The sequence below is a fragment of the Pseudonaja textilis genome, chromosome 17 (genome assembly GCF_049901715.1).
Source record: "Pseudonaja textilis isolate UNSWEBS1 chromosome 17, rPseTex1.2, whole genome shotgun sequence".
In the NCBI taxonomy this organism is placed as follows: Eukaryota; Metazoa; Chordata; class Lepidosauria; order Squamata; family Elapidae; genus Pseudonaja; species Pseudonaja textilis.
This window is the reverse complement of record NC_142006.1, coordinates 8,952,039-8,974,001: the sequence shown is the minus strand read 5'-3', so window position 1 is coordinate 8,974,001 and position 21,963 is coordinate 8,952,039. Positions and strand designations below refer to the sequence as shown.

Below are 21,963 nucleotides of genomic sequence, written 5' to 3'. Positions count from 1 at the left end.
TTATGTCGGAAGGGGGGAGCAGGGGATCCCTGGAAGCGCCCTGGTCCCCAGGACCCATAAATCAGGGATGATCCTCGTAATGGGGGGGAATTGGGGGCTTTAAGGCCTGGGGCTGGGGAGGACGGCTCCTTTTAAGTGAAGCCAATGCTTAAGGAGGAAAGAGCAACGATCGATCATAGGTGCCGCATTTGTCCGGAGCAAAATAAGAAGGAAAGGAAAAGGAAAAAGGGAAAGAAAGAAAAAGGGAAAAGGGGAAGGGGAAAGGAAAGGAGAAAAGGAAAAGGAAAGGAAAAAAAACGAAAGGAAAAGGAAAGAAAACAAGGGGAAGGGAAGGGGAAAAGGAAAAGAAAGGAAAAGAAGAAGAGGAGAAAGTTCCCTAATTCTCAAGATCGTTAATAAAAATGCCTGCTTCCTTGGGAGTTTGTATTTTGCTCCCCTACAGGTAGTCCTCAACATACAACAGGTCGTTTAGTGACAGCTTCGAAGTTACAAGGGCACTGAAAACAAAAAGACTTATGAGTGTTTTTCACATTGATGGCTGTTGCGGCATCTCTGTGGTCACGGGATCAGAATCGGGATGCTTGGCAACTGGCTCATATTTATGTCGGTGTCTCAAGAAAGAAAGAAAGAAAGAAGAAAGAAAGAAAGAAAGAAAGAAAGAAAGAAAGAAAGAAAGAAAGAGAAGAGGAGAGAGAGGGAGGGAGAAGAAAAAGAAAGAAAGAAAAAGAAAGAAAGAAAGAAAGAAGAAAGAAAGAAAGAAAGAAAGAAAGAGAGAGAGAAAACAAACCGGACGGGGCATCTTGGAAAAATAGACAGAGTTGGTTTTAATTAGAATGGTGAGGTGGGAAATAAGGCCGGTGAAATAACATCTTAATGAGGTTTAATGATGTTTAATGAAGTTATCCGCTCCTGAGGACAGCCGTGGAGGGCAGGAAGAACGCCATTTCTACCCAGGGAACGGAGAAAACCCTGCGTTGAATCAGCGCAGCATTGGATAGGCCATCTGTTTTTACGGTGAAATTAAAAACAAAAAAAAACAGAAGTGGATGTAATTCGATCGGGATCTGGGCGTAACCTTTTGTGCTTTAGATTTTTATGGCTAGGGAAAAGAAAGAAAGAAAGAAAGAAAGAAAGAAAGAAAGAAAGAAAGAAAGAAAGAAAGAAAGAAAGAAAGAAAGAAAGAGCAAAAAACCTCCAACTCGACTCAGCCAGAGAGGCAGATACAGAATCACAGAGTTGAAAGGGACCTTGGAGGTCCTTTAGTCTAGTGGTCGCCAACCGGTGGGCCATGGCCCACTGGTGGTCTGCGAGAAAATCTTGGTGGTCCCTGGGAAAATCCCCCCACAAAAAACTCTGCAGGAAAATCCCCACCCTGTTTTCCTACCAATTGATTGTTCTTTATTTGGGATTACAGGATACCTTCCCTCCCTCCTTCCCTCTCTCTCTCTCTCTCTCCGCCCTCCAAGAATGGACCTGAAAAGTAGGTGAGTGAAGGAATGTGGTTGCCTTGGAGGGGATAGGGTGTGGTGTGTGTGTGTGTGTGTGTGTGTGTGTGTGTGTGAGAGAGAGAGAGAGAGAGAGAGAGAGAACATCACTGCCAGCCCTCCAAGGTTAGATTGGATCTCTCTCTCTCTCTCTCCTTCCAACGTCAGCAAGCCGCTGTCAATCAAAATTCACATTAGTGATTTAAAATTATGAGTTTGGTGGTCCCTGAGGCCCAAAAGGTTGGCCACCCTTGCTCCGGTCCGGCTCCCCTGCTGGAGCCAGGAGGCAAGGAAGAATCCACCCAGGAGTGCAGAAATGGGACAAAAAGTTAGTTGTGGTTTGACAAAACGTCCTGCGCGGCTTCTTGGGGCCGCCTTTCACCGACGACGGGGGTCCAAGTCAGGAAAAACAGATTAACAGTTGGAACGAGGAGAAAGTGAGCCGGGGCCGAGACAAATAGGTCAGAGTTGAACAAAAACGCTCCAACGAAGCTTTGAAGGGAGACAAGAGCCAGCGACCGTGGATCGAATTTATTTAGTTTTCAAATTAACTCCCTTTCTTTCTCCCGGGGGGCCTTGTGGTGTCTGTGGGATTCATTGACACCCCGCACGAATTGTCCTTTTTGTCTTGACCGAGGGTCTCCATGGTGAAGCCAGGCAGAGATTAGCTGCCTTGGAAAGGGGCTTGTCTCCCCCACACCCCAGCCCCCCACATCAGAAATCGAGGAGAAGTGAAGTTGGGACGGCTGACCGAGTGGCTGGCTGGGAATCCCCACCTGAGATTTTTCCTCCCTTAACTTCATCTTTGGGGTCGACGCACAACGGGGAAAAAATTGGGTGTTGTTTTTTTTTTTTGCTTTTTCTCCTTCTCCCCACAACAAACCTCCTTCCCACCCGGTTGGTGCAAATCCCTTACTGAAAATGTTGTGGGGGTTCTCCCCTCCTCCCCAGGTTTCCTCCCACCCACCCCCCACCCCCGATTAGCAAGACAAGCCCACCCACAGGTTGTTAAGGAACCAACTCCGCTAGGAGTTAAATCTCTGGGTGGGTTCCAGATTAGAAGCCAGCTTTAAAAAACCCAGGAAAGGGGTCTGGTCTAACACGATGGGATCAAGTCCCTTCTTTTTTTTTTTTAAGGCATGATAAAAACCAAAGATTTAAATAAGTTTTGCAGAGGGGTGAGGGCCCCCGTTATGTGCAAGCGGTGAGTACAGGCAGTGCTCAACCTACGGCCACAATTGGCATCAGAGTTTCTAACTTTCTGAGCAACGTGGTTGTTAAACGAATGGCTGTGGTAGAACAACAGAGCTGGAAGGGGCCTCAGAGGTCGTCTAGTCCAACCCCTTGCTCACGCGGGAAACCCTATGTATTTTGCTGATCCACTAATTTAGTCACTTCGTTGAAGAATGAAATGAAATAAGATTTGTTCTTCTCTTTCCTTCTCTTCTCTTCCCTTCTTTTCTCTTCTTTTCCATTCCACCCCACCCCATTATTCTATTCTATTCTATTCTATTCTATTCTATTCTATTCTATTCTATTCTATTCTATTCTATTCTATTCTATTCTCTGTTTTGTTCCTTCTCAGTTCTTTTCTGTTCTATAGCTTGTGTTGATTAAAACCTTTTCTGCAAACAAACCAATCGCTTAACAACTGCAAACAAATCAATTTAAGCAAATTAACCACCCTGGCCCCAAAAAAAGTCGTAAATTGGGCAGGTCTCACTAAACAACTGCTCCGCTTAGCGATGGAATTCCTAGTCCCAGTTGTGATCATAAGTGGAGGACTTACCCGTACCACCACAGAGGTTGGAGCCCTGCCAAAGATACATGTCGATGGATGACTCTCTTAAGGAATGTGCACTTCTCTATTTGCAGGCGGAACTTGGGAAGGCGCGTCGAAGTAATTACACCCTTCCGGGTTATGATTTTAACTACGGATTGTACCTACACGGAATGGATGGAGGCGTCCCTGAAGGTAAGCGGATTGATAACGCTGATCACGCTTAGATCCATGCATGCAAAAGAAGGGATCCCTTCCGTCACCGCCAACCGGAGAAGCATTGGGGCGTATTTCTCACGCACTTTCAACTCCAGAAAGTTTCTACCTCTTGATTTAAAATTAAAAAAAAAAGATGTTGAGACTCTGGAAAGAGGGCAGAGGAGACGCTTAGGAGGTCGGATGAACCCTACGATGAATGTGTGATGGCCTGGGATGGGATACAAAATAAACACAGTCGCAAAGAACAGACGCAGCCCCTTTGATTCCTTCACTTTGCTTCCAAGCTCCAAATGCCCTTGACTGGAGACAAAAAAAACCTCCCCCACAAGCAGTTACAAGAAGGAGGAAATGCCCTTTAAATTATGAAGAGTAAAAAAATAACACAAAGCAGGCAAGATAGGGGCTGGAAGGCGTCCACAGATTTCAGAACACCCATTGGGAAGGATGCCAAACTCAGAGAGGAACAATAAAGTAGAGATATTTCCATGCTTTGTTTCCAGCACTCACCCATACGCATGTCCATCCTCTTATCCAGTTGTCACAGCTGCAGCCCGTGAAGAGGATCGAGGCCCTCTCCTCCCAAGTAGACCATGTCTCTCCCTTATCCTCTCCTCCCTGCGTGCCCTAGGATGGAGAGGGGATGGGCCTGGGTCCTCCTCTGCCCTTCCCCAGCCTCCTCCACCACCTCCGGAGCCCCACTTCCACTCCCTGTCGGCTGTTCCTCCTCTCCCTCAGAGTCAGTCTCCACCGGGGACATGACAAAAGGTTTAATGGAACTGGTCCCAACGAAGGGAAGAACTAGGGGTGACCTGACAGAGAAGAGGAGGAGGTTGGGTTAAGAGACCTGGAGGTTAGGGGACTGGCGGCCAAAACATAAAATGAACGGTTGCAGGAACTGGGCTTGGCTAGTCTCGTAAAGAGAAGGACCAGGGGAGACAAGATAGTGGTCTTCCCATATTTGAGGGGCTGCCATAGGGAGGAAGGGGGTCAAGCTATTTTCCTAAGCGCCTGTAGGCCAGACAAGCAATAATGGATGGAAACTGACCAAGGAGAGATTCAACCTGGAAATAAGGAGAAACTTTCTGACAGGGAGAACCATCAACTGATGGAACAGAAGTTGCCTTTAGAGGTTGTGGGATCTTCATCCCTGAGAGCTTTCAAGACGAGACTGTCAGAAATGGTGTGGGGATCTCCTGCTTGGGTGGGGCTGGGGGGGTTGTGGGGTTGGACTAGATGACCTACAAGGTCCCTTCCAACTCTGTTATGCTGTATTTCTCCGTTCCTTGGTTTGGAAAGGAGAGGGGCCTTCTTTGAATGTCTCTCCTTAACTCCTCCTCCTCCTCTTCCTCCAGCCATTTGCCACTGGCATGTCATGAAGCCCAGAATTATTTTGGAGAAGGAGAAACCCCGGGATTACATGACCACCAACATCCAGGCAGTCAAGGACGGCTACGTCACCGCCCACGAGCAGAACCTGTACCGCAAGATGAAGGACTTCCATGTCAACGTGGAGGACGAACGTCGGTTCAAGAGGACCCCTCCCAAAGTCCCTCCGGACATGACCTATGGAAGACCAGCACGGTGAGAGGCAGAGGAGTTCCCGCCAAGGGCCAAGGGGCTTTTTGGGGTGCACAGAGAGAGAGGAGGGAGGGAGGGAGGGAGAGAGAGAGAGAGAGAGAAAGAGAGAGAGAGAGACCAGCAAAGACAAATTCCTTGTGTGTCCAATCACTCTTGGTCAATAAAGAATTCTAGATAGATAGATAGATAGATAGATAGATAGATAGATAGATAGATAGATAGATAGATAGATAGATAGATAGATAGATAGATAGATAGATATCGATTAGATAGAGAGAGATTGATTAGAGATCGATCAAATAGAGACAGACAGAGAGAGAGAGAGAGAGAGAAAGAGAGAGAGATACCAGCAAAGACAAATTCCTTGTGTGTCCAATCACACTTGGTCAATAAAGAATTCTAGATAGATAGATAGATAGATAGATAGATATCGATTAGATAGAGAGATTAGAGATCGAATAGAGAGAGAGAGAGAGATTGATGAGAGAGAGAGAGAGAGACCACCAAAGACAAATTCCTTGTGTGTCCAATCACACTTGGTCGATAAAGAATTCTAGCTAGATAGATAGATTTAGATATAAAGATATATAGATATATTACACTGATTATTTCACCCAGCAAACGGCCTCTTTTCCTCCGCTGAAAATTCCTCGCTCCTGGTGAAAGTGCTCTGTGATAGATTTCATTTTAAAAAGCTAATTGGTACTAAAGATTTTTATTTCCCTTGTTTAAATAAAAGTAGGAAAGGTAAGAAGAGGGAAGAGTTATTTGCGGGCGGGCGGAGGTGGTGATTAAAGAGGCAACCCGCCAGCAAATGGCCCCGATTTGCATATGCAAATGGGATGGATTTTAAAATGGTCCTTAATGACCATTTTCATCGCAGGCATTAACATTAATTGCAGCCATATGAAAATGAGGCGTTGGGGTGGCTATTAGCCTCCAAACCCTTGGCCATAAAGCTTTATCTTGATTACAACTAGCCATCATGGCTATGACAATAGTTGTCACTCCGATGGCAAACAAAGAGCTTTTAAGCTGGGCGGGAGGAAATGGGTTCCCTCCCAACAGGCCGCCGAAAACCAGCCCCAAATTTGCTTTATTTCTTCATAAACGGAGGTTAAGTGACTGCCCAGAAGAAGAAAAAAAATCTTTCAAGGGCCTCCTATCCACCCACCCAACCTCGGTCTTGTTTTCATAGGAATAAATAACACGGGACGTCCATCCCAACCCGGAAAAATGGCCAAGGTTTTTTTTGCCCAACAGCTGGGAGGAAAAAAGAGGAGAGCTATCCATTCTCAGTTATTATAGTTATCCCAATCTTCTTTAATCCGCGGTATTTATTCCCGCGCTTTTAAAACAGGGTGTAGATCAAAGCTAATTATTGGATTATTACGGCCACTTTGGGTTGTTGTTGTTGTTGTTTTTTAAAAAAAAAAGTGGGAAGGAGGAAGAAGGAGAAAGGGGAGTTACCGATAATCAGAGTTGGATGGGACCTATTAGGTCATCTAGTCCAACCCCCCGCCCAAGAGGGAGACCCTACAAAATAATCCTCTTTGTTGCTCTTCTCTGCACGCTTTCTAGAGTCTCAACATCTTTTTTATGATGTGTTTTAACCCCTTACTCTGGATTGTTAAATTTAGGAGTTGGTCCCCGAATGCTACAGGGCCTGCTAAAAAAATCCCAGCTAAAAGAGGTTGAGACTCTAGAAAGAGTGAAGGGAAGAGCAACCAAGATGATTTGGGGGCTTGGAGGCTAAAATATACGATGAACGGTTGCAGAAATTGGGGGTGTCTGGTTTAACGGAAAGAAGGACCAGGGGTGGTCATAATAGCAGCCTTCCAGTATCTCAGGGGCTGCCCCAAAGGCGAGGGAGTCAAGCTATTCTCCAAAGCCCCAGAAGGCAGGACAAGAAGCAATCACTTGAGACTTTCAAGAAAAGGCTGGACTGCCATTTGTCAGAAATGGTGTAGGGTCTCCTGCTTGGGCTGGGGGGGTTGGACTAGAAATGGTGTAGGGTCTCCTGCTTGGGCTGGGGGGGTTGGACCTACAAGGTCCCTTCCAACTCTGCTCACCTGTAATCTGTTTCAATGGATGGAAATTAAGCGAGGAGAGAAGGAACCCGGGAACAAAGGAGAAACTTCCTAAAAGTTAGAACAATTAACCCGTGGAACAGCTGGCCTCCAGGAGTTTGGGTTCTCCAGTTTACGTTGTAATAACCAGGTTATTCGAAGACTGGGGCGTTCCTGGCCCAATTCACCCCTTTCTGGGTAGTTTTCCTCTCCCTGCAACCTGCAAATCTCTTTTGCTTTCCTTCTGAATTCCTTCCCGGCTGGCATTTTATCACGAGGTCTCATAAAAAGGACGTTTTTCACACCCTCCTCCCTCCCCTTCCTTCCTTCTTTCCTTCCTTCCTTTTTTTTTTCTCTCTTAAGTTTTGGACAGAGATTTATGGTCAGGGATGAAAGCCGGGAGGGGCGAGGGAGGCACAGATGGGGCGAGAGCAGATAATATGGCTGCTCCCGGGAGTTTGATGGGGGGGATTGTAGCCTATTCATCAGCTGCCAGTGGCTCCTACCAAGGTCAGCACTAACAAGGAAGAGGTAAGTTTCCCCCACAGACCCCCAAGGGGCTCCCTCCAATTCAGGTGGCGCAGCGCTGCGCACAGGTTTCTTGTTGCCTCGCGCAAAACCCCAGATTTGCAGCCCAAGCTCCTTTCTTCCCGGGGTTGGCCGTGTTTGCAAACAGGCTGCCATGTGTCCCTAAAGTGGAGGGTGAAGAAACACCCGACAGGCCTCTGTGGGAAGGGTGACTTCCATGCTCAGCGCATGGCTTCGATTCATTGGCTTTTGAGACGGTTGAAGTGGCTGCATATGTGCACTCTCTCTCTCTCTCTCTCTCTCTCTCTCTCTTTCTCCCTCTCACTTTCCCCCTTTCTCTTTCCCTCTCTCTCTCCCTCCCTCTCTCTTCTTCCTTCTCTCTTCTCCCTCTCTCTCTTCCCTCTTTCTCTTTTTTCTCTCTCTCTCTCTCTTCCCTCTCTCTCTTCCTCTCCCTCCCTCTCTCTCTCTCTTTCTCCCCTCTCACTTTCCCTCTCTCTCTTCCCTCTCTCTCTCTCCCTCCCTCCTCTCACTCTTTCCTTCTCTCTCTCCCTCCCTCCCTCTCTGTCCCTCTCTCTTTCTCCCCTTTCTCTTTCCCTCTCTCTCTCTCTCTCTCACACACACACACACAGACACACACACACACTTAAACACACCTGTTTTACTTTCCTTTTGAGGAAGGACTGGTGAGACCACGCTTGGAATAGGGTGTCCAGTTCTGGCCACCATGATACAGGAGATTCTGGAAAGAGAGCAGAGAAGAGCCACAGAGATGATCAGGGGGCTGGAGGATAAAACCTGTGAAGTTTGCAGGAATTGGGCAGGTCTAGTTTAATGGAAAGAAGGACTAGGGGAGACACGATAGCAGTCTTCCAATATTTGAGGGGCTGCCCCAAAGAAGAGGGGGCTCAACTTATTTTCCAAAGCGTCTTCAGAAGGCAGGATAGGAAGAATCAGATGGAAACTAACCAAGGAGAGAAGCAACCTAGAACCAAGGAGGAATTTCCTGACAGTGAGAACAATTAATCAGTGGAACAACTTGCCACCAGAAGTTGTGGATGCTCCAACACTGGAAGTTTTTAAGAAGAGATTGGACAGCCGTTTGTCCAGAAAAGTATAGGGCCTCCTGCTTGAGCAGCGGGTTGGACTAGAAGACCTCCAAAGCCCCTTCCAACCCTGTTACTCTATGTTCTGAGGAGTGGGTCTATTATTTCCTCTCTACCAACCCCACCTACTCAGTTCCCTCAACCAGGAGCACAATGATACAACGGCACAAAAGGTGGCCGTTTGTGGCCCCTGGGCCAGACCTCGGAGAGGTTGATAGGATGCGTGACATGAACTCTTGCACACGCGTGATCCTTCCGACGCCGTCCTGGTTTTTTTTTTACAGACACAGCTGCCCCGGTGGGAGATTCCAGTTTTCTCTTCTTGTTAAAAACTGACAAATTGCTTTTTCCAGAAGTCAGCAAAGCTGCTTATTTGGGCCGTTAAAAGATCGGAGTGTGATCTTGGAACTTGACAAGCTTACAAAAAAGAAACAGAAAAAAATTGGCTCGGGAGCTGTTGTGGGATTGCTTTATAGTGCCAGTGAGATAATCTGCGGGAAGAGAAGGAAGGGAGTGGAGAAGAAAAGGGGAGAAGAAGAAGGAGGAAGAGGAGAAGGAGGAGGAAGAAGAGGGGGAGGAGGAGGAAGAGAAAGAAGCAGAAGGAGGAGGAGGAGGAAGAAGAAAACGACAGGGTCTTATTTTGGGGGAAAGGCAGTGTTAGTTTTCACTTGTCCTGGGAACGACCAGATAATGGATCTTAGGGGAAATCAAGTTTATGTCTTTTGCAGCCATGCAGGGACTCAAGGCTAGTTCCCTGCTTGGCCCCTCCTTCCAGCCTTGAGCGGCAATTTCCCAACTTAAATAAAGTTCATTCTGGCCACATTTAACGTTTCCCATCGCTGCCACCTCTTAATTCCTCTTTGCTGGGATTCATGTGCGCTTGGTTATCTCTACGCTGGGCCAGGCTACGCCACGACAACTCAGGCCCAAACTGTGAGGTCTGAAAAAAGATGCCTTTGGTAAGTTTTTGCCGCTCCCGAGTGCTGTGATGCTGTGTTTGTTCCCGGCTCCCTTCGCTCCTCCGCTTTTTCTCCTCTCCTGCCGAGGTTTTAACTCTAACAAAACCTCTGTCTCTTGTGAAGGCAGCATCAACATCCATCCTCTGCAACGGAGTACTTTCTCTGCTGTCACCAATTTCCCTGGAATTTTAAGAAAAAGAAGAAGAAGAAGAAGAAAATAACAGCCTCTGGCTATTCTTTCAAATTAATACCCACTGATGACCAATTATTTTGCCCGCCTGTGCACAGGGAGGTGTAACTAAAATCTGGTTTGTTGTACCCAAGGCTCTCCCCTTGAAACCCCTTTCAACCCCTCCTTGTTTCTGAACCCCCCCTTAGAAGTCTCCAATGTTCCTCGGGAAATTTCATCCCCCATGCGAGAAAATAAAATTAAAATTGGGGAAAAAAGTTTTAATGAGCTGCGGACCCATCCGTGGCAAACTCTGTTCTAATCCCCCATAGAGATCTGTTTTGCCCAAAAAGCGAATCGTACCTGTCAGGATGGAACACGTGTACACCCCAAAAAAGTGTCAGCCTTCTATTTGCAAATTATAACGATTGTTTCTTTTCATCTCGGATTCCATTTTTAGAGAGGAAAGGCGGGGAGAGAAAGAGAGCTGGCTGCTTCTTATCTATTAAAAACATATGCATATGGGAGAGTTTGTCATTCATTTTGAGCTCCTGCAATTTTGATTTTAAAATACTGTTAATAGTTCATTATGGGTTTTATTTTTAAAAAAAAGAAAAACAATTTATTTGGCAGCGAAAGGGAGCTCATTAAAAAAAGAGAAAGAGAGAGAAAGCAGAGAGTCGGTTTCCAGAAAGCTCCGCTTTTAACTTCTCTGCTGCTATAACCAGGGGGAAGAGGATTTTAAGTTCCTCAGCTAAAGACTTCCTGCCTCTTGAAAATTATTTAGCAGAGTTTATTAAAAATACAAAAGGAGGGAGGGAGGGGAGGGAGGGTGCCTGGCGAAAGGGAGCAGTTTTGAAAGCATGCATAAATACATTTTAGAGGGTCTAATGAGGACGGGATTCTGTGGACATTTTCATCTCTTCCGAGCATCTTCCGAACAAGATGGATGGATGGGAGGATGATAGATAGATAGATAGATAGATAGATAGATAGATAGATAGATGATAGATAGATAGATAGATAGATAGATAGATAGATAGATAGATAGATAGGAAGGATAGGAAGGATGAATGATGACAGATATAAGGGAGGGAGGGAAGGAGAGAGATAGAGAGATGGATAGATACAGGCAGGCAGGTAGATGATAAATTGGATGGATGGATGGATGGATGGATGGATGGATGGAGAGAAGAAGGAAAAAGTTTGCTTTATGTTATATTTTTGAAGGGTCAAGGGTGAAAAGATTAGATGATAGATAGATAGATAGATAGATAGATAGATAGATAGATAGATAGATAGACAGACAGACAGATAGATTGAATAGAGTAGATAGGTGATAGAGTAGATGGATGGATGGATGGATGGATGGATAGATAGATAGATAGATAGATAGATAGACAGATAGATTGAATAGAGTAGATAAGTGATACAGTATGGATAGATAGATAGATAGATAGATAGATAGATAGATAGATAGATAGATAGATAGATAGATAGATAGCAGGGAGATAGATAGATATCCAGAAGATATAGACTAAGGTTGGATGAAGGACCAGAATGTGTGAATGCAGGAAATTTGGCTAGCATCTGGAACGCAATCCGGAACAAGAATCGAAATTGTTGGTTTGTCTTTGTCACAGTCCCCCAGACCAGCAGACATCCAGAGGAAGACATGATGGAAGCCACACAGGGAAGCCACCACTGTTGCTCTCACTGTTACAGAATTCCTCCTTAGTTGTAGGTTGCTTCTCTCCTTGGTTAGTTCCCCTCCGTTGCTTCTTGTCCTGCCTTCTGGCGATTTGGAAAATAAATCTCTTCCCCTTTCTGGCAGCCCCTCCGTTCTTTGCAGTGGGCTAAATCCACAGAATTTGGCAGGGTGTGTGTGTGTGTGTGTGTGTGTGTGTGTGTGTGTGGACCGGAACTGTGGACAGGCTCCCCCAAAATATTCTGCACACCTCAGCCTGGGTGTGATCCATGTGGCACCTCACCCCTGATGCACACCAAGCCCTCGTTTGCAGGCGGGGGGCGGAAGGCTTTCTCTAAGAGCAGCCTCTTGGGATGGATAGGCACTTGATCAAGCTCGTAACATCATTACCCAACATGAGCAGAGATTAAGCCTCTCTGAAGCATGTGGCAAGACATAATTAGCAATAAAAGTCACGCCAGGAGCAAAATAAGCCGTGGGTGAAAGAGAAGGAGGGCATCTATTTACGTGCGTGCAGAAAGACCCCAAATAAAATAGCGGTTAGAGAGCCCCTGACATGTTTGCGATTCTTCCAACGAGGAGGAAGAATCCCAGAGTTTGTGTTCAAGGGTTTCCTTTAGGAGGCCAGGTATTAGTCTACCAAGGAGCAGGCAAGCTCTTGAGGTCATCAAAAGACTTAGAACAGAATAGAATCACAGAGTGGGAAGGGACCTTGGAAGTCTTCTAGCCCAACCCACTGCTTAGGCAGAAAACCCCGTAGCATTTCAAACAACCGGTTGTCCAATCTCTTCTTTAAAACTTCCAGTGTTGGAGTATTTACAACCTCTGGAGGCAAGTGGTTCCACTGGTTCATCGTTCGACCTGTCGGGAAGTTTCTCCTTAGTCCCAGGTTGCTGCTTTGCAGAATAGCTTGACTGCCTCTCCTTTGGGGCAGCCACCGACTGCATCAGGCCCAGGGAAAAAACTGAGCAACAATGGAGACTTGGACAACAAAGATGGTTGTTTTGAATGCGTTTTTCTTCGCAGTCTTGCTGACTAAGAGGTTCTGCTCTGAGGTGAAGTTTTTAGTCTTCCCCTAGAAGCCATGGTAGTGGATGTCACTTTGAAGCAAGCTATGGTGGTGGGTTTGTCCTACAAGCAAGCAATGGTGGTCAAAGGTTGTCTATCACCTTTGATGAAACGTCGCATTCTTTGCTTGATGGAGAATGCCTGTAGAGAGCGAATGGTCAGTATTTGTAGTTTTCTTCAAAGTAAGGAACACAACTAGGTCTAAATGAGGAACATCGGTGCTCAGGACATCTGAGACTGCATGGGATGGTTCATCCTTTCTCATGTGGTCTCTTGGGACTGGGAAATCGACAACTTTCTTGGTCATATGGAAATCACTGACGCTCAGCAACCAGACAGTCAGTAGGTTAAGAGTGTTGTAGAAGGAGAGGAACATCACCTTGTGGTGGTCAAAAATCAGGAGGAATTTGTTCCTGTAGTCTTCAACTAAATATGTAAATGAACGAACGAACCAGTCCATACCAGGTGTCCCTTTTGGTGTGACTAAGTATCTGAGATAAAAGTAGACATGATTGTATGTCAAATGAAATTAAAACTTAAAAAAAAAAGCTAGGAGGAGAAAGAAGGAATAATAACAACTTGGCCGATGGGGTCAAAGTTCCATAATTTGAAGTCCATGGATGTGGCCAAGACAATTTTCTGATTTAGACGCAAGTAGGGAATGCAGACGTTGGGTGATTCCAAACTCAAGCTCACTGTATCATGGCTTAGCGTGATATGCGGTTACGGTAAGGTCACTGATGTTCTTATCCTTGTCGCTTTCCTCCTAAAACCTTTCCAGGCCCTCAACGCCTTTCTTCGATCTGTTGCAACACAAATACGGAGAGATTTGGATGGATGAGCAGAGGGCAGTCATCAAAGCCGAAAAAGCTGAGAAGAAACAAAAGGTCAGGTGACTTTTAGGAGGTCTAAAAAAACAACCGTTCTCTTGTTGACACACTTAGAAGCCATAAGCTGGTTCAACTTGATATAGGGAAGGCAACCGCCCAGGATCACAGCTTCTGTTCAACCTTAGGAGCCCTAAGATGTATGGCCTTCAACTCCCACCTGAGGATCTCTGGGAGTTGGAGTCGATGCATCTTAAAAGTTGCCAAGGCTCAGAAACTCTGGTCTAAACGGTCTAATTTCTTTGATGGACCTGCTTTCTGAAGAAGATCAGCAAACGACTCTTGGGGTTTATTTATATTTTTTTTGTCAGTCGTCCTTTAGAGCTAACGGTGTGGGTTTCCTTTATTCTTGTTCCTTTATTACTTACAACTTGTTTGATGTCCTTTGAAAGGAAAAGTTAGGTCTTCAAATGACCTGGTTATCAATATGTGTTAGATGATCCCAGCATGTGTGGCAGGCTAATTATGTAGCATAAACAGAAATAATCAGATATCTTCTTCAAGGAGTATATCTCAGCTTTGTGAGGAACCATCAAGCAAATATAAGGCGCCTCCCATGACTTGGAACAAGATTTCCAAACATTCAACATGGGAACTGACTTTTCTGTTCCTGATTAAGTCTCCAAAACTTTCCAGCTAAATCACACTCCCTTCTAGCACTGATGGTGTTACCTAGTTGGGTGATGAAACGCCTGCAAGAAAACAAATAAGTTCAGAAGCACCAAGGACCTCACAATCATCTCCTCCTCCTCCCTCTTCCTCCTCCTCCTCCTCCTCCTCCTCCTCCTCCTCCTCCTCCTCCTCCTCCTCCTCCTCCTTCCAAACCACACTCCCTTCTAGCACTGATGGTGTTACCTAGTGGGGTGATGAAACGCCTGCAAGAAAACTAATAAGTTCAGAAGCACCAAGGACCTCACAATCATCTCCTCCTCCTCCTCCTCCTCTTCCTCCTCCCCCTCCTCCTCCTCCTCCTGCTCCTCCTTCCAAACCACACTCCCTTCTAGCACTGATGGTGTTACCTAGTTGGGTCATGAACGCCTGCAAGAAAACAAATAAGTTCAGAAGCACCAAGGACCTCACAATCATCTCCTCCTCCTCCTCCTCCTCCTCCTCCTCCCCCTTCCAAACCACACTCCCTTCTAGCACTGATGGTGTTACCTAGCTGGGTCATGAAACGTCTGCCAGAAAGCCGCCGTGTCCAGAGAGCACCCAGGGCTGCGTATGGGCTTCCTGCCTGTCCTACCTCGCCAGGCTGAGCCAATCCCTGTGGCCTATTAGCAAGCAGGGGCCCCCTCGATTTCTGTTTCCCTTCGGCTGAGGCCGGTCTCCCCGGCCAGCCAGTGTCTTTATATGTGTGATGCGTTCTCCTGGGTGACTTTCTAAGGCTGGCCGGCTCCTGTACTTCAGAAACGTCGGGGAAAAGTCTACGAGACTCGGACGTGCCTGCTGAGGAAGTTCCAGCCGCCCATGAAAAAGGAAGACCTTTGGCGCATCCCGCATTTTCAAAAGGTGGGTGTGAAAAGGGCTTATTCTGAATGGCCAGGCAGAGGCCGGCCCCATAGCAGCCCCGCTGCCTTCCTGAAGTAAATCCGGATTGAAGCAAATTCAGTGAAGTAAATCCGGATTGAAGTGAATTCAGTAAAGTAAATCCAAATTGAAATGGCTGAAACCCAGCGGATCTCTCCAAGTACTCCTTGACTTGACGGCCACCGCTCGGAACAGAACTTCCGATGCTAAGCAAGACGGCTGTTAAGCGAGCCGTGCCTGACTTTAGGGCCTCTGTGGCCCTGGTTGTGTAGCGAATTGCCAAAGTCGTTAAGTGAACCGTGAGGTCCTTTAAGCAAGTCAGAGTTCTCCTGTTGATTTTCGCTGGACGGAAGCCAGTGGCAATTCGGTTTGGTGCATTATTATTATTGTTATTGTCATTATTATTATTATTATTTTAATAAGAAGCAAGCAAACTTGTGACAGTGGCTTGTCTAAAGGGAAGGTGAATGCCAGATCATTTCAATAAAAATGTCACCAGTTTGAATGCTGCGCTAGCCGCCCGGGTGAAAAAAAGCCCCCTGAATTCAAAAATTCAAAAAGTTATTGAAGCTCCTTCTAAGAAAACAGAGGGAAGAAAATATATTCTCGGATGTTACATTCAGAAGTGCTTGGTTTGGGTTGTCTGGAGAGGTGTGTCTTCTGTTTGGAGTAGATGACCTCCAAGGTCCCTTCCAACTCTTCCGTGATTCTGTTATTATTATTATTATTTTTCTTTAATGAAAAAAAAAGTCAGGTGATGGTGAGCTCATGTTTGTCAACCCTCCCCGAGAGGGTATCAAATTGCGAAACCCAGAACTACCTTTCAAAATGTGATACAGTAGATTACTCCTTAATGGCTCCCTCTGGGTTCCTCTCTTTCTTTCTCTCTTTCTTTTTAAAGGAATCTTTAAGAGAATAACAGAGTTGGAAGGGACCTTGGAGGTCTTCTAGTCCAACCCCCTGCTTAGGCAGGAAACCCTCTACACCATTCCAGACCAATGGCTGTCCAGCCAGTGTTAAAAACTCCCAGTGTTGGAGCATTCACAACTTCTGGAGGCAAGGGGTTCCACTGATGAACCGTTCTAGGTCAAGAAATCTCTCCTTCGTTCTAGGTTGCTCCTCTCCTTGGTTAGTTTCCATCCGTTGCTTCTTGTCCTGCCTTCAGGGGCTTTGGAGGAGAATAGCTTGACTCCCTCTTCTTTGGGGCAGCCCCGGATATACTGGAAGGCTGCTATCTTGTCTTCCCAAGTCCTTGTTTTTTTTCCCCTATGGATTTGCAAAGCCACACGCAGCCAGGCTCACTTGTTTACTCCTGAGCTTCTGGATTGAGGGAAGCCAACTAGGGTGTTCCAAGCTCGCCCCTTCTCCCCTTTTCCCCCTTTCCCCCCCGGCACAAAACTCCCGTGTCTTGTTTGGCTCTCCGAGCGCCTTTCTCATCCGTCTTGTCAGCTTCTTGGTTGACAATCCTATCAGAAACAGCCCGATAGGATAGACACAATCGTTTCACTCACAGGCAGTTTATGAAAAGGAAAAAGAAAAACCCCCAAAAAATGGAAGGAAAGGCCAGGCGGGGGGAGAAGCGGGTGCAAATAGAGAGAACGGTGCGCGGGGGTGACGGGGGGGGGGTAAGGAAACCATCATCAGGGGAAGAATGGAAAAATTAAAAGCGGGGAGAGCTCAGGAGGCGCATCTCACCTGGGTGCCCCCTCCCTCCGGCAGCCCTCCCGCCAATTAAATCAAAACGGTTTGTTTTTAATGGTCTTTTACATTGACAAGTGGACTATCATTTTAGGGCCTGAAAGCTGTCAGGGAACGGAGGCGGGAATCGTCCGTTGATAATGCCCAGCGGTTCCAATTAGGCACCGAGGCCGTTCCTGGTGCGTTAATGACTCCCCCGAGATCCGCTTGCCCCTTCGGCACTGCCTGATCCCAATTCCTCCCCCCCACCTCTTCCTCTGACACTACAAATTACTGACACAAAACGGAGACAACTTGGCGTCTCCTGGCCAGGCCAGGCCCAGGCCTGTGGGCTTAATGAGCAAGGAAAGTTGTTCTTCTTTCTTTCTTTTTTTTTCTCTCTCCCCTTCCCCTTTTTCTTCCTTCCTTCCTCTCCTTTCCTTGGCCCCTCTTCCGTATTTTTCCACCGCCCCCTTCACCAAGGAGGGGTTGTCTTCTCGGCTAAGTTCTTTTCTTGTTTGACAGCTGCTTGCGTGTTGACCTTATAAAAGATTTAGCATCTCTCGTTATTTCCCTGCCAAGCGTTGACGACCAAAGACGGGTGATGGGTTGAGAAGACAGAAAAGGGGAGGAAACGGTGGGCCTGTAAAAGGTGGGAGAATTCGGTGGGGAACGTCGGAAACTTGTACGCCCGGCGGTGCAGGCGCCGTTGCCCGAGAGTTTGTGAGAAAGGAGTTGCGAGTCTCGAGTCAGCCCTGAAATCTTTGCTTAGTGGATGTCTTAAACGTCCCTCCGGGCTGCGCAAAATGCCGGACCAAGAGACAGGGCAGTTAGGGAAGACTCACAGAAAGGCTCAAGCTGGTGACATCACGCCCTTGGAAAGTTGGGTGGGATTGAAGGGTCTTCCCGGGGTGTTCCCGGGAATTCGTAACCGCCAGGGAATTCTACAAGCCAAGATCCAACCAAAAGAAGGCCTGTCTTGGTCGAGGATTTTGCTTTTTCCCTGTGACCAACCAGATTTGATTTTGCTCACCGCACTGTAAAAAAAGAGGTTGAGGCTCTAGAAAGAGGGCAGAGAAGAGCAACCAGGAGGATGAGGGGACTGGAGGATGAAACATATGATGGACTGGTGCAGGAACTGGGCCTGGCTAGTCTAGGGAAGAGAAGGACCAGGGGAGACAGGAGAGCATCTTCCAATATTTGAGGGGCTGCCCCAGAGAGGAGGAGGAGGGGGTCAAGCTATTCTCCAAAGCACAAGAAAGGAAGGAAGTAACTCTAACAGGGCAAGCATTGGCACTGATGATGTTACCGAGTTGGGTAATGAAATGTCTGCAAGAAAACCACCAAGCCCAGAGGGTACCAAGGACCCCATGGTCTTCCTCCCCCTCCCTCTCCCTCCCTCCTCCTCCTCTCTGTAAATCACCCTCCCTCCTGGCACCGATGACATTACCTAACTGGGCAATGAAATGTCCACCAGAAAACCACCAAGCCCAGACAGCATCAAGGACCCTTGCGATAAAGGATTCGATCACAGGAGGGAGCAGCCAAGGCCCGGCTCTCAAGCACACCCCAACCGCGTTCGTGTATAACAAAACGGGGGCTGCTTGGTTCACAAGGAGCCGGGGGAGATCCTGCCCCCACTTCGCCCTCCTCCTCCTCCTCCTCCTCCTCGTCCCCCCCCAAAACAAAACAAGCCTACTTAAACAGGAGCCTAATTATGGATTTAGACGTCCAATTCGGAAAACGCCAACTGATCTGCGTTAATGAGATCTGAGGACTTAATACCTGCGTGTCCGCAATTATCTTTGCGGCTGGAGATTTGGTCTGCCAATCAAGAAATTACCTTTCGGTGTCTGAATGGTTCATTAAGCCTCCTCGGGAAGAGCAGGATGAGGGGCTTGAGGTGGACCAGACGGAGAAGACTTAATCAACCATTCCCACAGGGTGGAAGTCCTCGGAGAACGTTGCATCGGAAGAGCAGAGAGCAGGACTGAAAGAGGAGAGGTGGAGGGAGGCCTTCTTAACTCGTTCTGATCCTTCCCAGCCCTCTGAAGTCCAGAGTGGTCAAGAGTTGAAGGCGGAATCCATATTCTTTATCCTCCATGAAGCAAGGAGGACGTCTGCGGAGATTGTCAGTCAAGGTGTTGTTGTTTTCCCCTCAAAAGGCCGTTATGGGCTTTGTTTCTCCTCAAAGACACGTTTCTCTCCTCATCCAAGAAGCCGCTTCAGTTCTGAAGTTCTGAAGAACCTTCTTGGATCAGAAACGAAACGTGTCTTCAAGGAGAAACAAAGTCCAATGGCCTTGTAAAAAAGCACCCTTGGGTCAACCAGGGAAGCCCACTGGGCAAGTTGGCCCCTAAGATTGAGAAGTCCAAAAAGGTCCATCTACTACCACTGCACACACATCCTATTAGGCCAACATGGTAGGTTTTTGGTCCATAACCTTCCATGAAGACCTGGTCTTCATCCTGCAGTGGATAGATTGGGATGTTGGTGACGATGATGAAGATGTGATGATGATGATGATTGTTGCCAAGGTAGATATCCCTCCACAGCTCTCATCTGAACAAGACCTCTAGGAGGAGATTCCTCCTGAGATCTTCTCAGGACCAAGAAACATGTGTCAACATCCTACTTTTCTTTGCTCTATCCTCTCTCTAGACATCTGCAGCCTCCTTGGCCTTCAACTCTTCCCTTCATCCCCAAGGAAGAGTCTCAGGAAGGAGGTCCTCCCAGGGGGGGCTTTTTCCTGCATGGAAGGGGAGCCCAGGGGGCTGCAGAAGGATGAAGAGATGTAGAACAAACTGTTCTCTCTTCAACAGCCACCTCCATCCTCCCTGACTTCTTAACATTGTTGATGGACCATCAGTTCTAGTCTCGCCTTAGGCATGAAAGTCAAGTTGGGTGACTTTGGGCCAATCACCAGGAGATGGTGAGTTCTAGTCCCACCGTAGACATGAAAGCCAGCTAGGCAATCTTGGCCAGTCCCTCTCTCTCAGCCCAGCCCACCTCACAGGTTGTTGTGGGGAAAATGGGAGGAAGAAGAAGTATTGAATATCTTTGCCAACTTGAGTTGTTTATATGATACCAGTGGCATATTCCATGAGCGCAAAACACTTCTAAATCTATTGGTCGTTACTCATGTCTCTAATGAAGGTGACACCTGTCCTCTTTCTGGATCCAAGAAGCCATTTGATCTCTCTCTCTCTCTTTCTTCCCCGCTCCCCACTTTCATCTTCTCTAGGTTGACCCACACCTTTCAACCTTCCCAGATCATGCTTCATACAAGAAGGCGCTTGAGGTCTTCCATTCAGAAGTTCCTGTGAGGATCGGGCCCCTGGCTCAAGGCCTTTATACCACAGCCTATTAAGACCTCTCTAGAGGGGAGAAAGAGGAGGAGGAGGAGGAGGAGGAGGAGGAGGAGGAGGAGGAGGAGGAGGAGGAGGAGGAGGCTGAACCACAAAAAAATAAACAAAATAAACCCAGAAGACTTAATTGCAGATTTCTATTTTAGGACTGGAGGTTGGTTTGTTTCCTGATGATTAAACTTATTTTTAACCCGATGTGTTTATTTGGTCTTTAATGTTTCTGGAATGAGTTAATCTGATTTTTTTAACCCTCGGAAGGCTGAAATCTGAATTCTAGGCCATCTTCTGGGACACTGGAAACTCGCAAATCAGTTCCCACCCCTCTTGATGACAATCCCAAAATTAAGCGATGGATAGATGGATTAGGCCAGTGGTCCTCAATCATTTCTTCATCTTAGACCCCCTTGAAATACCTTTTGTGGCTGGAATGGGACAAATCACCACAGCCAGCTTGCCACAGTCAACTTGCCACTGGTCAACTCCGCCCTTCAATGTAATTATTTAAAATAATTTAGAAAACATTTTAATTTTTGTCCTTCTCCTTTCATTTGCGTGCTTCCTCTTGCAATCCTTTCTTTCGTGATTCTATTCCACTATTTCTTTGAGACCAGTGTGACTCTTCTCCTGCAGGGAGTTGGCTAAGATTTTAATCATAACATTTTTTTTTTCAAGCCTTTGTGGAACCCCCTGGGATGACATCACGGACTCCCCCGGGGTCAGCAGACCATAGGTTGAGAACCCCCTGAGTTTGACCATCAATTCTTCGTTAGAGGAATTTCAAACGACCCCCCTTTTTAAGACCCGTTAAACCAGGTCAGCAAACCAACTGGAGGGAAAGGCTTGTAAAGGCCCTGAACTATAAACTCGAGTTTGCCTCACACACTTTTAGACATCAAAACACAACTTGCCAAACTTGTTAACGATGTGCCAATGCCACTTGGATGTTGTGTGAATGCAGGAAGTAAAGGTCAGAGGACTTCCAACAATTGGATTCTTCCATGCTTTGTCAGAGAGCCTTTTTTGAAATATCATGTAGACGACTTCTTCTTCTTCTTCTTCTTCTTCTTCTTCTTCTTCTTCTTCTTCTTCTTCTTCTTCTTCTTCTTCTTCTTCTTCCTCCTCCTCCTCCTCCTCCTCCTCCTTCTTCTTCTCCTTCTCCTTCCTCCTCCTCCTTCCCCCTTCTTCTTCTTCTTCTCTTCTTCTCTTCTTCTTCTCCTTCTCCTTCTTCCAAATGTGTTCCCTCCCTTCTCCTTTTTGCATGGATGCTTCTTATCTTAGAGTGACACCCACTGGCAATTGTGAGATCCTTGTGAGAGACTTGGTGGACCGATTCCTTCCCGTCACCATCTTCTTGGGAAGGGAGAAGAAGCAATCTAGTTAACCAAACTTCCTCTCTCAGCCTTTCTCTTTTCCTCTCGGGGTTCCTTCCTTCATGGGGATGGCTTCTGACTTCTCTTTCCTCCCTGGTGTAAAATTCTCCAACGGTTGGACATATCAAAATAAACGAAGGTGATCTCTGAAACTGGAAGAAACGAATCCAGGGATTTGAGTAGCTTCTTCTTCATCTTTCTTGAAAAGGAGGATCAGAAAGAGAGGGGATGGTGCAAGCCTGAATGGCTAGTTGGGTTGTGTACTCGTAGCGTACAAGTTCTCCCTTCCCAAATGGTGCAAGAAGTTGCCTGAAAGCCTGAAGACTACTTGACAGTCCTTGTCGACACTATTGGCGTATAACCCTTTCCTATGGTTTGGAACCTCAATCTAGAAATGTTGAAATATTGAGACCAGAATGTCAGAATAATGGAATTGGAATGTGAGCTCCAATCCTATTCAGGTGTCCAG

General features: G+C 46.8%; 1 protein-coding gene across 1 annotated transcript in view; it reads left to right on the top strand.

Annotated features, from left to right (window-relative positions):
- Positions 1-20,319, top strand: part of CFAP77 (cilia and flagella associated protein 77) — a 37,385-nt gene extending 17,066 nt beyond the window's left edge. The window contains exons 2-6 of the mRNA XM_026712610.2: positions 3,360-3,459; positions 4,836-5,064; positions 13,447-13,552; positions 14,960-15,061; positions 20,001-20,319. Of these exons, the coding sequence (XP_026568395.1) occupies positions 3,360-3,459; positions 4,836-5,064; positions 13,447-13,552; positions 14,960-15,061; positions 20,001-20,126 (663 nt within the window). The 3' untranslated portion in view covers positions 20,127-20,319. The remainder of the gene's footprint in view (positions 1-3,359; positions 3,460-4,835; positions 5,065-13,446; positions 13,553-14,959; positions 15,062-20,000) is intronic.
- Positions 20,320-21,963: the final 1,644 nt, after the last annotated feature.